Raw genomic sequence first — 16,268 nt, forward strand, 5'->3', positions numbered from 1 at the left:
AGGATGGAGGAGGATGGAGAAGGATGGAGGAGGATGGAGAAGGATGGAGGAGGATGGAGAAGGATGGAGGAGGATGGAGAAGGATGGAGAAGAGGAGGAGGATGGAGAAGAGGAGGAGGATGGAGAAACAGGGAAGAGAGTTCCCCAGAGCTCTGCCTAATTTTCCCCAGAGCTCTGCTTTTAATTCAACTTTAAAAAATGTGTTTTGACCCTTTCAAAATGCAGAACCTGTTGGAAGTGCTATAATGTGTGAAATAATTGTATTTTCTAAATTAATTCTTGTGTATTCAGTTTGTTGTGTGGTTGGAGGACTCTGAACAAGCTATTACCAGTTGCCATCTATCTACCCACCATCAAATGACCCCCGCCTGTCCAATGAGAGTATCTCAATGGCCAATAAGGGTATTGACTGCAGATTGCCTATCATCTTGTTGTGGAACATCAACTAGAAGGAAGTTTTAGGTCCGACGCTAACTTTCATAAAACAGGTGAGCTTGTAGATGGCGTTTCTTCCATTTCTGCGGTTAACCATTTTACGAACTGAAGTGTGTCCAGCGTCCACCCGAGGCTTTGTAATCTGTCCCATCTTTTTATAGTGCTTCGTGTGACAAACAGAGCAGTACAGCCTTACCCTGCAGCTCCTCAGCGGCAGCTCTCCTAATGCAGAGCACAGCACCGGATTCAATCCTGATACTTGTGCCTGTCACAGCAAATAACTCTTATTACGAGAGTGGCACAGGCGGCGAGACAGCAGCAAATAGGAGCTTGTTTAATTCCAGCCAGGAAAGGCCTCAAGCTGCACGCTCATTACAAGCTGTGAACATGGGAGTATTAAGGTGAAAATAAAACCTGCAACTTATGTGATTTGGAGGATGCACTTCTGCCACTAAGGAAGATTAACCATCCCCATCCTCTGTTCTACAGAATGGGTACAAAATCTTCCCCCATGCTGGCAGCTAATGTTACCTAATGCTTACCTACAAAATTGAAGAGACTGACACCAACTTAAAAAAAAAAGAAAGATGAAGTATTTGAAAAGGTGACTTGCGGTGTTCTCTGCAAGTAAATACAAAAATAATTGATGGCAATGTGACCTTGACCTTGCTAGGGAATGCAACCACTACAGAACGACTTTGTTCCCTAGCACAGCGCCCTACCTTCTTCCACATCATAATCCTCTGCTCTTCTAGAAGTGTCTAATTACTGTTTGTGCTGCCCCAGCTCCTCTACTCCTCACCTCTCTACATAACCTTTTATGTAGCTGCCGAGAGAGGGACAAAGGGGCAATAATACAGAACAAGGGTAAGCAAGCTCTTGCCCTCCAGCTGTGGTGCAACAACAAATCCCATTAGGCATTGCAAGACTGACAGCGACACATCTGACTCCCAGAAGCAAAAGGTATGATGGCATTTGTAGTTTCAACACAGATGGATGGCTGGAGATTGCCTACCCCTGCTATAAAGTGTCACTTAAGTAATAGCTGAGTCTACTTGGGCTTCTGACATCACATGCAAGATGGTAGCACCCAGCAGCAGTCTCAGGGCTTTTGGGTATTGACACAAGGGAGGCTTTTACAGGTAAATAAACACACAAACAGTACCTTTCCTATGTTTATAATAGGGAGGTGCTGCAATTGACCTTTGGTGGTGGGTCCAGTTACATTTATTTATACTTTTGAGGTAAACAAGAAGCATATAATATGTTAAAGAGGTCTGGGCAAATTAACCCTCGCAGCAGGGCTATCCCCGCACTGCAAGGATTAACTGCACACAAAAAAGAAGATATACCCATGTGATCTTCAATCCCTTCTGGCTGCTAGACCAGTCCCCACAGCACTTTCTCCCACAGGCTGTGGCAGGTCTGATGCCGTCATGTTTAGTACAAGTCCATTGACTTGCACTGGATTTGAGGATGCTGAGCGACATTCCACAGATGAAGCGGAGAAGTGAGCGGCCACTGCCACAGGACTGAGGATCAGGTGAGTATTTTATTTTGGCCCCCCAATCCAGGGAACAATGAAGCCAGTAAAACTTCAACAAGTGGCTCTAACCCAAGGGTGAACAAATCAATATTGTACGAAGGAGCCAGTCATTCCAGTTGAGGAACCAACTCCAGTGATGACTGGAGAAACCATCAAAAGTTAGGAGCAAGCTGTAGTTTAGGGAGCATTGGCTACCTGCCCCTGTGATATGCTCCACATGTCTTAAACCAGCAAGAGACTAGCGGAGTCACAGGACCTCTAAGCAGGACACCAAGGGGGACTCAACTAGAGTCCCTACGCCAGTGAGGACAGTTACCTCTCCCTCAAATAGGAAGCAGAAACGTCTGGGCCAAAACGAGGGGACGGTTGGGGAATCCGGTCTTGGGAAAAGGTCTCATACATGAAGCTCTCCATGTCCACTGTCCCTGTGAGCAAGAGGTCCATGCCGCAAGAGCATAACAGCCTGGAGTAAAAACACAACGTTGCGATGCACCTGTTCAGCGGGTGGAAACACAAATAACTGAGGGAGGGGTTACGCTCTACTCTTTTGATTTAATGTGTATGTGTTTCCTGTTGCAGGTGGGTAGAGCCATCTCTCATAGGCTGTCCTGGAAGATGACTGGGAAATAAAAAAAACTTTGGCTGGTGTTGGGCATTAAAGACAAAAAAAAGTGCAACCAAGCAGAGAAAACACATACACAGGGCGCTGGATGTTTAGCTGCAATGACCACACAGATCTGAAGACTCAAAGGGCTGCCACGTTTTGCCATTTTTGTCTTTCGTTAACTATAAAAATAAAAAAGTTTAACGCAGAACAAACAATGCAAAAGAAAAAAAAAAAAAGAAGAAACCCCTTTATTATTTTCAGCACGTAGCTACATTGTAATCAGCCAGCAGTTATTAAAGGCAATTGCCAGAGACACAGGTGAGGACCCTGGCTGAAAATGATAGAGCCAAGCAGGAGCGGTACATGGGTGCGTAATTACCACTGGTCTCGGCAGAGTGGTTTTTACTAGAAGCCAGTCAAAGGAAAGGTCAATGTAAATGAAACAGGAATGTTGATAATGGAGCTGGCAGCCAATGTATCAATCCATGGATCGCACGCAGCCTCTGCAAACTCAACTTCTGTTTATTATAGAGAAGAATTTCTGAAGAACGTCAAACGGACACGTTTCTGTACAAATGTTCCGATTCTGTAAAAACAGATTCCTTGAAACGAGTGTCAGGTTAACAAATACAGATGAAACGGCCCTCAGGGGCAGGGCCCTCCTTACCGTCTTGTCTTGATTTGTATTGCGATTGTAAGGTCTTCCTTATATTGTAAAGCGCTGCACAAACTGTTGGCGCTATATAAATCCTGTATAATAATAATAATAATAATAATAATGAAACGTCCCTGGAAGTGGAGAGCTAGAGGAAAAGGGAAAACTACAGTGCAGGGGTAGGCAAACTCTGGCCCTCCAGCAGCGGTGAAAACTACAAGTCCTATTATGCATCAGGAGTCATGACTGTGGCCGTCAGTCTTGCAATACCCAGGAGTGCGCAATTCCCATCACCCGACACCCCGGAAATTAAGTTACATGCACCAGCAGCAAGGCTAAATGTAAAGGAGGGGCTCCGCCGCTCGTTTTATACAAGTGATATGGGAAGCCGTACAGCTGCCCAGATCAATTGTAGCCGCCTGCTTGTTCCTGCCGGTGGTTTTCAGGGTCCCCCGCTCCTTCGGAGGAAGAACAGCAAATGACTTCAGGATGAAGAGCGGGGAGCAGACCACAGAACATCCTTTCTCTGATCTGCTCTGTATGATCAGTGAGGCAGGAGCACTGTCATCACAGCACTTCCTATCTCAGCTGTCACTAGCCAGGCTGCACAGAAGCTCGAGCACAGCATTGGAGGGCAGGGGAGAGATCTGGGGTCTAAAATACCCCGATGTCTCCATAAAGAGAACCTGTCATAAAAGTGTAAAAAAAGGTAAAAGGCAAAATAAAAAAATTAAACCCAACCCCGCCGCCCACGCCATCTGCATGGGAATAAGCGCTAGCATAGGGCATTGTGTGTGCACTCCGAGTGCTGCACCCATTCCACTGTGTGCCATATTGTGGTAGCCAGGCAGCAGCCGTCTCAGACATAATGTGCATTAAAGGGTAGGTTCACTTTGACAAGTAATTTGGGAAAATGAAATGACCCGCTCAAATCTGGCCCCCTCTCTCCCTCTGCTGTACTTACCATTTGGCAAATGGTCTTTGCCCCATTTTTAATTTCGCTCACATTGCGAGCACTCGTTGGTCAGTGAGGTCATCCGAGAAGCGCTTCTTAGCACAGTTCTATACGGTTTTGGATAAAATTGTTTGCCTCAGGACCAGTAGATCATGAGGGACAAATAGATTGGGCACTCCCTTTAGTCCTTGGCAAGTAGTTGTTTTTTTAAATGTCCACACCCCTGAATACCTCATGGAGCTTAAAGCCCATTTCAACCTTTGTAAGCGATTATGATTTATTGTGGTAAAGTGGAGGTGCAGAGATTATGTATATGTGTGGACATTTTCATGACTCATTGCTGGCTGTCTTCATTATTTTAATGGACTTTATAGTAGGCCTGAGCCCTACAAATTGAACATTTTCTCCACAGGAAACTGACACTGGTGTGGGATTGTAAAGCAGCTGACCCCCACCGTGCGAGTCATTGTAGCAAGATCACTGCACACCAGCTCTGCCTTTCCAGGTAACAATACCCTGTCTGGGGGAGTTGCCACTATGAATACTAATGAATGGGGGGGGGGGAGCTCAGAAAGTGTTAAATCTACTGCTTGCAGAGCACAGAAGAGGTCATTTTAAAAAAGGAGCCATGAGGAGATGAGGACAAAAAAAGTATGTTTCTGTGTTCATATACAGCAACTGCATATGTTTGCTTCATGTTCACTGTGTACATTGCGAGCATGTTTTTTTTTTTTTTAATACCCCCAGAATTGGTGGAAATGGGCTTCAAAGTTCCACAACAGCTGGAGTGCCAAAATTTGGCTACCCCAATAGTGTCACTTGAGTGACAGCTCTGCACCTGGTTGGACTGCTGCCATCACATGCAAGATGGTAGCACTCAGCAGCAGTTTCATGGCTTTTGGATGCTTCATTCGTCAGTTGCGTGTGCGCAGAATAACTGGTCTTCATACATTCATGAGTGACTGCCCGAGGTCGTTCTACACATGCGAGGCCACTGCATGAACGACATGCAAGCCAGGGGTGGCAGGGGAAAGCAAAATTAATAAGGAATTCACGAGCCAGCATGTCCAATCCAGGAGCATGCAGGACTTTTTTCATTTTAAGAAGCCAGCTGCAATACAACTAGAGAAAACCCCATAAGTGAGGTGCAAGCTATAATTTTCAAGGTGTATTGGCAACCTGGCTCCTGGGATTTGTGTCTGTAATCAGCAGGTCAGACGCCTCTGGCTACACATTGTTGATATTGACAAGTTGGCCAGCAGAGGTCAATATGCTGCAATAATGCTCTACAACTGCAGACAGTCACATTACACAAACGTTTACATGTGCATGGCGTGACAGCATAAAACAGCCCTGAACGCGGCTTTGACATTTTATTTTCAGATTACAGAGCTGTGCACACTATGTGTATGGGCCCATAGTACATCATATCGCTGCGTTCAGATCCATTAAAAAATAAATGGGGATCTGAACACTGAGGGCCTGTTCACATGAGATCAGGTGCTGATCAGCAGATGTGGAGCTGCTGATGCAGTGCATTTTTGATGCGTTTTCGGTCCGGATGCTGACTGTTCATTCACTTTTTTTTTTTTAGCCAAGGGGCTGTCAGTATGCAGATTCAGCCTCTGAGGTCACTTCCGCCCTCTAAGTGGAGCAAGAATACAATTTTTTATTTTTTTTTCCTTAGCTGCATTGCGTTGCGTTTCCGTTCTTGTTGCGTTTCGTGCGCGTCCGTGCGCTTCCGGACCGGACAAAATGTGACATGCAGTATTTTTTCTGTCCTAAGCTGAACGGACTGCGCACGTGAGAACTGTAGCCCATAAAACACATTGGGATGCATTTTGAGTGCAGCAGCGTACGGATCCGGCCAGCACACAAAACGGACGTCGTGTGAACAGGCCCTGAGGGGAATTTATCAAAACTGGAGCAGCTGTGCCTGGCAACCAATCGGCTTCTCTCTTTCATTTTCAAATCTTAACTGAACCAACTGAAGAGAGAAGCTGATTGGTTGCCATGCACAGCTGCTCCAGTTTTGATCAATTCCCCCCCAGTATATTTTGCAGCCATGTGCATGGCTTGCTAAAATTATTGAAACAAAAAGTCTTGCAACAAAATGTTAGCAATCTAATCTATGACTACAGGACAGCATGTGTACACCGATACAATCTTTAGAGTAGAATTTCCCTGTGCAAGTACCTCCAGACATTATCAGTGAGAACTCCACAGGCGCTGTGCGTTTCTCACCCTCCCAGTCGGAGTTTCGCTTCCAGCCTCGCTGTTCTCCAGATACGGCCGGAGAAGAGTGCCATTTATCTGCCGGACACTTTGTCCTCATCTTGCTCCCAAGAGTTGTCAAAGGACAAAAGGCTCAATTCATTTTCTCCGGCTGAGATGAGGCCTCTGTAGTGGCGTCCCATCGCTCAGACAATTTTGGCAAGTGGAGGAAAGAGAATCTGTCTTGAACGTAAAAAGCACGTTCTTCATCTTGCCAAGACAACCTCCTGCGTTCCCAGAGCAGTAAGTAACGCCGTGAGATCGGAATCCCTCTAAATCAATCAACCTACTTAGTGGCTAGGCATGCATATCTACCCTGCAGGAGAACAATAAGATTCAGGATGTGTCATTAGAGAGTCATATTAATAGCCGGGGACTTGCACAAAGAATTAGATATTCAGGCAATCCATTCTTCTAATATGCCGACTCCATAGCCAAATGATTCTTCTTGATAAATCTGTATTGACAAGGTTATCGTGGGTTTAGGTGTGAGGCAGGACCAATTAATATAAAATAAGATAGTTACTGTGGTGCAACACTCCTTACTTGTTTGCAATGGAACACATGGACACCCACGTATACATTAAAGTGACACTAACCTCAGGAGTTAAATCTTAAAAATACATTCAAGTACCTTAAAAGGAGAACTATGGGGTTAGGGCTTTTCCCCATAGTTCTCCTTAGGGTAACGGGAGGTCACAAACTAGCGTCCTCCAGTCACCCTAAGCTCAGTATACTGAGACGCCGCAGCTGAAGCGGATCCCGACAATTATGTCTGGATCCACCCAGCTGCGTGACTGACAGCTGGCTCTGCCTATCTAGAGGCAGAGTCAGCTGTACCCGCCCCCTCCCGTTCCGCCAGTCAGCGCTGGAGGATTGGGGAGGGGGGAATCCAGCCCCTCCCCGTCACGGCAGAGAGCCGTGACAGGATCGAGAAGTGAGCGAACGCCGGTATGTGTTCGCTCACCTCCCGATCTACTGAGCCGACCTGTGGCAGTCTCATTGTCACAGGTCGGCTAGAACTATGAGGTGAGTGAAAAGCACTCGCCTCGTAGTTCTCCTTTAACCATTAACATAAATGTATCTTATTTGTGTATCACTGGACTGTAGATCCTCAAATCATCTCTGAATTGGTGCTGACACTGTCCTTCCTTCTGGAGGGTGGCTACTTTTGTTCCCCATGGTCCCTGTGTATGTTGTAAAGTAGTCACCGCTCCAAGCTCACTGCTGTGATGGACTACAAGAATACTGAATTAGGCTTTTACTGGCTTCACCTTTAATCAGGTTAGATCCATATGCATGGGCCACATTGACAACCCTCCACACCTCCCTGCCAACCACTTGAATCGCTGAGTTCTTCTCACAGGCCCCGGTCATTATTTGAATTTAGTGCCCGCACAGCCGCGTCATCCATTCAAGGATGCTTTGACAGGATCTGTGAATGGAAAGACTACACGTCCCATCTGCCACTGCAGCAGAGTAAAAGTGCAGTGACCACATTTGCAGTCCATTCATACTTCCTCCCGTCCCTTAGCTGAAAGTCCATGCCGCAGTATGTACTGGGACAAAAGGAATCTGCTGGAGCCAGAGCATTGCCAGATCACAGCTGCAATGCTTTACAGGCTCATATGCATGAAATGTTTGTTTCGTTCATTAATGTGTGTGCATTTATTATTTTAAAAAGTTGGACTTCATCTATAACAGATATGTGCACTTATCCTTTTGGTCCTTTTAAAATAACCATTCAGTCCCTCCCTGCGCACAAATGCATGCTTACCAAGTTCTGACAGACCCGGCCTATGTTTACATCCTGTGGTAGAGGGCTCCTGCTCCTGGCCACACTGACCTCTATGGGGCTTGTCAACCTCTCCCAGCCGAGAGATGAGCATAATAGTAGTCGATGGGGATGTACTGCACAGGCACGGCTGGGAGAGGGAACATTGGCCGTAGGATATAAACAAACACTGGAACTCAAAGTATGCATCTGTGCAGGGGGAGGGAGGGATCGGTACGTCTTCTTAACAGAGCCAAATGGATAAGTGTCATTAGCTTTTGAGGCTCCGTTCACACATAGCGGTAGTGTTTTCCTCACTGCGCAAACTTTAACATATGCGCGGATTCCGCACGTTTGCAGCTATTACTATAGCCGGAATATGAGTAATCCGCCCTTAAAAGTCTAAACAATGCACATTGCAATGCATTGTTTTTCATGTTTAGAGGTTTAGGTATTCGTACAGCTGAATACAAGCAGAAAACCGCATCTGTGTGAATGGAGCCCGACTGTCAAGCACCTAGCATTTTAACAATATGGTTGGCAGGTTTTGTTTCTCTAACAAAGTGCAAACCCTAACTGAATTAAATTTAAAACTGCTTTTATCCTTTTTCTTCCATTTTATAAAAATATATATCTCTATATAGATATATAGATAGATATATATATCCAACTAGCATAGATGATCAGTAGCAAAAAAAAAACCCAAACTTTTTAAACAATCCCAATCCCTGGTGGGAAGAGGCACTTTAGACCCTTCCCCAACTTTAAAAAGAAAAAAAAAAAAAACAATCCCATCATTGGTGGCGGTGGTACTTCAGGGCCCCGGCTCCACACTTTCCACCTCCAATCTGCCAATCATCCTCCTTCCTGCTGTCTTTACAAATATTCAGCCCAGTCACAAAAGGAAGGGATGTCTCTTCCATTGTGAATGGGCTCAATCATTAAATACTACCCGTGTTTACACTTTTGATGGCAGTGATTGGTTCACACTGATCACAAGGTACAGATCCATTCTGATTGGCTCTGCACATCGTGACTGTGACCTGTTTATAAAAGGCACCTTTAACAATATGGTGGTGGTTAAAGAAGAACTCTGGGCAAAACCTTTATTATCCTTTGCAATGGGGCTACCCTTGCTACAAAAAAAAAAATTATCTGCAATCGATCCTCCCAGACAGCTTGCTCCTAGACCGGTCCTTCCAGCCTTTCTTCCTCTCTGCTCTAGCAGTCCAAGGTCATCACTCTCTTGACACAGCGTATAGACGCGAGGATGCTGAGGAACATTACTTAGACAAAAAAGACCGTTTAACCCTTGCAATGCGGGGGTAGCACCACTGCAAGGGTTAACAAGAGTCGTGCCCAGAGCTCGGCCTCCTGTGACACTGACCTCTGACAGCGCTCTCCTCCCCGCCCTCCATCCTGACTCGCTGTCACAGGAGGCCAAGCTGGGTGGTGCAAAAGGAGAGCTCGGGCCTCCTGTGACACTGACCTCTGAAAGCAATCTCCTCCCCGCTTGTCCTCCTGAAAGGTTCTCAACTCCCCACTGGGCGCTGTTCTGTCAGAAAGGACACAGAGCAGCGCCCAGCGACAAGAGAAACCTGGGTTACACTGCTATTTCGACCAAATAAAATCTACTTTCAGCATTTTGCGCAAAGTACCATATTTGGCGGGAATTTCAGTGCATCACTATTAAAAGCGACTTGACATTACATTGAGATTTCACTCACTGGGTTCACATCTACATGTAACACAGAGCAGCTGATGAAAAAATCACTGAATACTGTTCAGAGGCTTTGAAGGTACTTGCAGGATGCCTAAGGTGAGAAGAAAAACATCAATGTGTACAAAGCAGGCATGACTTCTTGACCACCTCTTGAGGGGAGCGGGACAGTCGGTTACTTCCCTATAGGAAAACTACACATCAGTATGTGATAAACGAAGGTAGGCTGTGGAAGAAAATGGTGTCTGCATCGTCAGTAAAAGCTGCTCTCACACAATCATAAACCGGGTCAATATAAAAGATTCCAAACAAAAGCGCTCAGGTCTTTATGACAAATAAAAAAGGTAAGCTAATATTTAGTGCAGATGAACAGTTACTGCCTGCAAGAGCATGATCCGCGCTGGTCGCAGTGGATTTTCAGGAGATGGCACCATGAATGCCCAACAAAGGACACTTAACGGAGCCGATGGAGGAGAACGTGGCGAGGTTTTACTGGATGCGAGTGGAGAATTGTAAGGTGATGAGTGTTATTGCATAAAGAATAAACTGCTGAGCAGCGCATTTGAAGAAAAAGCAATAATGTATCGGGATATTGCCAGGTGTAATGGCTGCCGAAACGCAATAACTAAAGTACGTTTGATAACTCGCTGGAAATGTACAATGTTTACAATGGGCTTCATAAAAAATAAATAAAGACCTGACTGCAACAACAAAATGCTGATTTCATACAGGAAAATGAACCGGCTTAAAGCGGACATTTATTGTCCATTACACATAAAGCGGAACTTTACCCCCTTTTACTAAAAACCACATCAGCATACGGATATGAAATCTTACATTCATTACTTAACCGCTTGCTGACCAGGTGTTACACCCCCTTCCTGGCCAGGCCATTTTTCAGTATTCAGCGCTGCGGTACTTTGACGTTTATTCCGTCATGCAACGCTGTACTGAAATTTTATACCATTTTTTGGGGACAGATAGAGCTTTCTTTTGGTGGTATTTAATCACCACTGCGGGTTTTATTTTTTACTATAATTAGGAAAAATTACTGACGCTATCACATACGGGGGCTAATAAAACCCTTCTATGTGATAGCAAAATATGGAGACATCAGGGGTCTCCAATACTCCTAATCCCCCTAGGACCCCCCAAAAGAAGCTGATGAAGCACAGATCTGCTCCATTAGCTTCTTTCCAGCTTCTGAAGCTGCAGAGTGACACAAGAATGCGGAAGTGATGTATTATACAACAATTCCACATTCTTGCAGAGGAGAGGGGACACCGGAGGGAGCTCGTGACACAGGCGACATGCTGATCCTGGGCTCGCACCGGGCACAGCGGAGCCCGGGATCAGCGGGTCAACGGCGGGGGGGGGCCCGCGGAGGGGGGGAGCAACAATCGTTACCCCATACAAGCGATCGCTCGTATGTGAACAGGCATCGCTGCCTGTTCTTAAATATCGGGCATTTCCCGCTCGGGCACACTAGAGTGCGTGTCTGAGCAGACGTCTAAAGATGCCCGCTCAGATCTAGAGAGCTCCCACCCGGCCGTTTTTTTTTACTACGGCCGGCCCGGAGGTAGTTAAATAAACATTTTTCTTTTACTTACAATTATTGTTTCTCTACTTCCTGGTCCTCTTAGGCATTAGTGATGTAGCCCATGCTTAAGAGATGCATTCTGGGAAGGTTACATCAGCATTGTTGGGAAATCTCATCTGTAATCTCAGGAAAAGGCATTTTCCTCCCCTGAGATGATGTGCATGGTCACATGTCCTAGTCACATGTGGCAGAGTTCCAGGAAGCAAAGGGATATATATTAATCTGCCCTTAATATAAATGGGCGCTGTGAGAAGAAAAGGGGAGGAAATGAAAAATAAAAGGTATGCAAAGAATACAAAGCCAGCAATTATCTAGAAGTATCTAACAGTGAATCTTGTTTTCCTTCAGGAAACTCCATCCCAAAATCAAACGTTAAAATAAAATGACATTTTGTTCAACATGCGACAAGTGGCTGGTGGCATTAGGTGCTAGGCAGAGAGATGCCGCTCGTTGCTAGGGAGAGAGATCCCGCTCTCGTTGCTAGGGAGAGAGATCCCGCTCTCGTTGCTAGGGAGAGAGATCCCGCTCTCGTTGGTTTAGTTCTATAAAGGATATAAATAATTTTGTGTGCACCAAATGGCCTTAAAAAGCAGATATTACTTTGTGACGGTAGTGATTACATCATCACTGTGCTCTACATTGCATGAGCAGAGCTGTGGAAGGGGCCTGGCAGACCACACCCACTACAGACTTCTGAAAACTACAAGAGGGGGAGGAGACGAGACCAGTCACCCTGCAGAGTGAGAGCGCAGCAGTGACCGGTCTGTATTCCAGGAAGCTCCTCACACACAGAGATAAAACAGGAGTAATTGTCTGTAGGATTACTGCACAGACCTCAAAGAAACACAAACACCACCAATATTCAAGTAAGAATACACACGGCTCTTGCTTATAGTAGAGTTTACCTTTAAATACCCTTGTAGGTATTCAATAAAGCATTAGCAGCCGTTTTCTGCATTATGGCCGTATTAAAAAGTCCTGCGCCAAATTCATGAAAGCCGTGCTATGGTTTTCTTGTGGTTTCTGATGCGTGCACCAATTGCTGGTAATACTTATGTGCGACACACTTACATTCTGGCACTATGGCTGTGCAAAATCCACCAATTCCATAAAGCCTCCACGCAAACCCCGGAGCCCCGATTCCAGAAAGCCTCCACGCAAACCCCGGAGCCCCGATTCCAGAAAGCCTCCACGCAAACCCCGGAGCCCCGATTCCAGAAAGCCCCCACGCAAACCCCGGAGCCCCGATTCCAGAAAGCCTCCACGCAAACCCCGGTGCCCCGATTCCAGAAAGCCTACACGCAAACCCCGGAGCCCTGATTCCAGAAAGCCTACACGTAAATCCCGGTGCCCCGATTCCAGACGCATATACGCACACCCCGGTCCCCCGTTTTCAGGCGCATATACGCAAACGCCGGTGCCCCGATTCCAGACACGTATCCGCAAACCCCGGTGCCCCGATTCCAGACACGTATACGCAAACCCCGGTGCCCCGATTCCAGACACGTATACGCAAACCCCGGTTCCCCCATTGCAGAAGCCTATACACAAACCTCGGTCTCCCGATTCCAGAAGTGTACACACAACAAAACATTCACTTCTACACATCATCCACTTCAATTATGTTTTCACCATTTTACACGGTTCCAAGAACCGCCTATAAGAATGTCATACACGCACATCTGTTGGATCAGTCCAAGCTGGAGCATCCCTGAGATATGTCAGTGACGGTCCCTCTCATGTCTTCTCCCTCCACACTCACCAGTCCGTCTATCTGCACTTGTTTCACCGGGGTCTCAATGGCGGCGGCAGCAGCCACAGTACTGCTGGGTTCTCTGCGAGACGCCATGTTCACACCTGCAGCTGAAGCCGGAGAAAGAGAGAACACGCGCGCCGGAAACCGGAAGTGGTCGCGATTAAAGCGTCACGGCCTGCGTCCCCGTGCTATGCGGCCGCCATGTTAGTTATGGGCACTCTGTGCCCATCATTGCCTAGGTATCCTCTGAGGTTGTAAAATCCATGAATGGACTGAATATAGTTTTTTTTGGTCCTTGTTACATACAGTTGGAGCCATGATACAGCTGTAACGTTTAAATATAACCACAATGTAAACACGAAATTAAACACACAAAGGGGAATTTATCAAAACTGGAGCAGTTGCCTATGGCAACCAATCAGCTTCTCTCTTCAGTTTGTTCAGTTAAGATTTGACAATAAAAGAGAGAAGCTGATTGGTTGCCATGCACAACTGCTCCAGTTTGATAAATTCCCCTCACAATTTTTTCTGCCAGTAGTTTTGAATGTGTGTTTGGCTACTTTTGTGATCATGGCACTGGTGCCAGAGGGCAAAGTTTGGTGATTTCTTTTGTCGCAGTTATCCCTTTCACTAACAGTGATGCCTTTGCATTTTCTTTTTTTGTTTTTTTGCACTCACGTTAAAATCCACATTTTACGCCTCATAATTACTTAAACCCCCCAGAATTACAAATCTCACGCCCCCCAGACATTCCGGAAGTCTCCAGTTATTAGATAGTGGCTCCCTGACGCCCGCAAGTGAAACATAGTAGGGATACTGGCCCTTTAAATTTTTAAATGCGAGGGGCTGCCAGAGATCCCGTGCTTGCTGGGGACCTCAGGCAGCTATCTTTGACAGTGCCGGTCCGGTCGCACATCACCTCCTCCTTCCCTAGGCCGGCACTGCAAAAGGACAGCCCCACACCGAACGAACAGCCCTGGGTCCCGGCACAATCGCGGCACCCTCCTGTTCAGCCCTGGAGCGCCCAGCAGCCACCTGGGGAGCCCGGCACCCAAATGCAACCCTGGTAAGACCCAAATGCAGCCCTGGTAAGATCTGCATGCAGCCCTGGTAGGACCCAAACATTGCCATTCTCCATTGTTGTATAATCAATTATTATATAACAATAGAGAATAGCAACTGGCTATAGAGGACTACAAATCTCAGCAATCCATGATTGCTCGTTGCCATTCTCTATTGCTGTATAATCATGGATTGCTGGGATCTGTAGTCCTCTATTGCTGGTTGCCATTCTCTATCGCTGTATAATCATGGATTGCTGGGATCTGTAGTCCTCTATTGCTGGTTGCCATTCTCTATTGCTGTATAATCATGGATTGCTGGGATCTGTAGTCCTCTATTGCTGGTTGCCATTCTCTATCGCTGTATAATCATGGATTGCTGGGATCTGTAGTCCTCTATTGCTGGTTGCCATTCTCTATTGCTGTATAATCATGGATTGCTGGGATCTGTAGTCCTCTATTGGTGGTTGCCATTCTCTATCGCTGTATAATCATGGATTGATGGGATCTGTAGTCCTCTATTGCTGGTTGCCATTCTCTATTGCTGTATAATTATGGATTGAGTTAAAGTTCTTCTTAATTATAAAGAAATTGCCCTGAAATCATTAGTCTGTATTGTTTTAGAAAACAATGTCACATGTCCCCTTGAGAAAAAGTATAGTTGAGACGAGGTTGGGACGTCCAGCAAAATGCTGAAATCTGCCAAACAAGTGTAGCGCCCATCACCTTTGGTGAAGTGCTTACTATCTATTTAGTGATAACCAGGGCTGTAGGCAGCCTGGTTGAAATTTGTAGCAGCCAGCACATGGTTAATCCCAGGTGTCCAACCTTGTCTGTACCCTCTAGGGCGGAGTGAGACTGTCACATTATGGGACAGCCAATGGGTGACACTGTGATATGTGTACAGGGCAGCAGCCAGTTACTGGGCTTTTTGTAGCCAGTGATGTCTGCTGACAAAGGATATATATATTGGTGGGAGGCCATGTGCTTGCTCTCTTGCCTGGACCAGCCATGGACTGAGGTTGGGTCCTGTTCAGCCTGCCCCTAGGCTAGGCCGAGGCCTGGGGGTGGGAGTTGGCTGAGCTGCTGAAGGAGAAGCCTCCTTGAGAGTTTGCGGTCAGAAGAATGCCTGTAAGAATGGAAGAGCCAGGACCCGTGTGGGCTTTTGAAGTGCCTGATATTCAGAGGGACTTCTGAGTGGGGTCAGTGTTCTTCCAAGGATTGTGGAGATGTACTTCACGAAGACAAGATTTGGTGAGTCTGGAGTTCTGGAGGCCGGTGCACCTAGACCCTATACCCTCTCTCCCTAATTAGAAGTAAATAAACTGTTTAACCAGCATCTCACAACTGGAGCGGACTTCAATTTATGGGCACAAGAAGAGGGTGGTTAAAGCTAATGGGGCAGTTGGTGATCTATCCCTAGACTGACTAGATATGGACCTGTTCATCCAGCGGCTCCTTCGGGGGTGAGCGCTACACAAGCTACTGCTCAGTACAATGAAAGTTTGCCAAAATAATTGGAAAAGCCATTTTTTTTAGCTTTAGCGTGTAATAATAATTGGGGGGAGGGAGGGGGGGCAGTAGCCGGTGAAGCCACCTCCCTGAAATGAGTTTTCGCAGGTTAGGATGTCATATTTCCTAGACCCTGTAGAATAAAATGGTGGCAGTGTCATACTTTTATCTCACATATTAGTGCAACTGTTTCTCAAACACAATGTAGGAAGAGGAATCACCGGCACTCAGTAGAATAATCCAACATGTCCATTTATTGGACATAGACGTCACACAATCACAAGAGCCAACGTTTCGAGACCACGCAGGGTCTCTTCATCAGGGTATAAAGAGTGACACTCTTCATACCCTGATGAAGAGACCCTGCGTGACA

The 16,268-nt window shown here is 46.3% G+C and overlaps 1 protein-coding gene across 1 annotated transcript in view; it reads right to left on the reverse strand.

Annotated features, from left to right (window-relative positions):
* EIF3H (eukaryotic translation initiation factor 3 subunit H) overlaps positions 1-13,476 on the reverse strand; it is a 175,965-nt gene extending 162,489 nt beyond the window's left edge. The window contains exon 1 of the mRNA XM_018560856.1: positions 13,329-13,476. Coding sequence (XP_018416358.1) covers positions 13,329-13,415 — 87 coding nt within the window. The 5' untranslated portion in view covers positions 13,416-13,476. The remainder of the gene's footprint in view (positions 1-13,328) is intronic.
* Between the last annotated feature and the right edge of the window lie 2,792 nt (positions 13,477-16,268).

The sequence above is a fragment of the Nanorana parkeri genome, unplaced genomic scaffold (assembly GCF_000935625.1).
Source record: "Nanorana parkeri isolate BGI_ZX_2015 unplaced genomic scaffold, ASM93562v1 scaffold482, whole genome shotgun sequence".
NCBI classification, from domain to species: Eukaryota; Metazoa; Chordata; class Amphibia; order Anura; family Dicroglossidae; genus Nanorana; species Nanorana parkeri.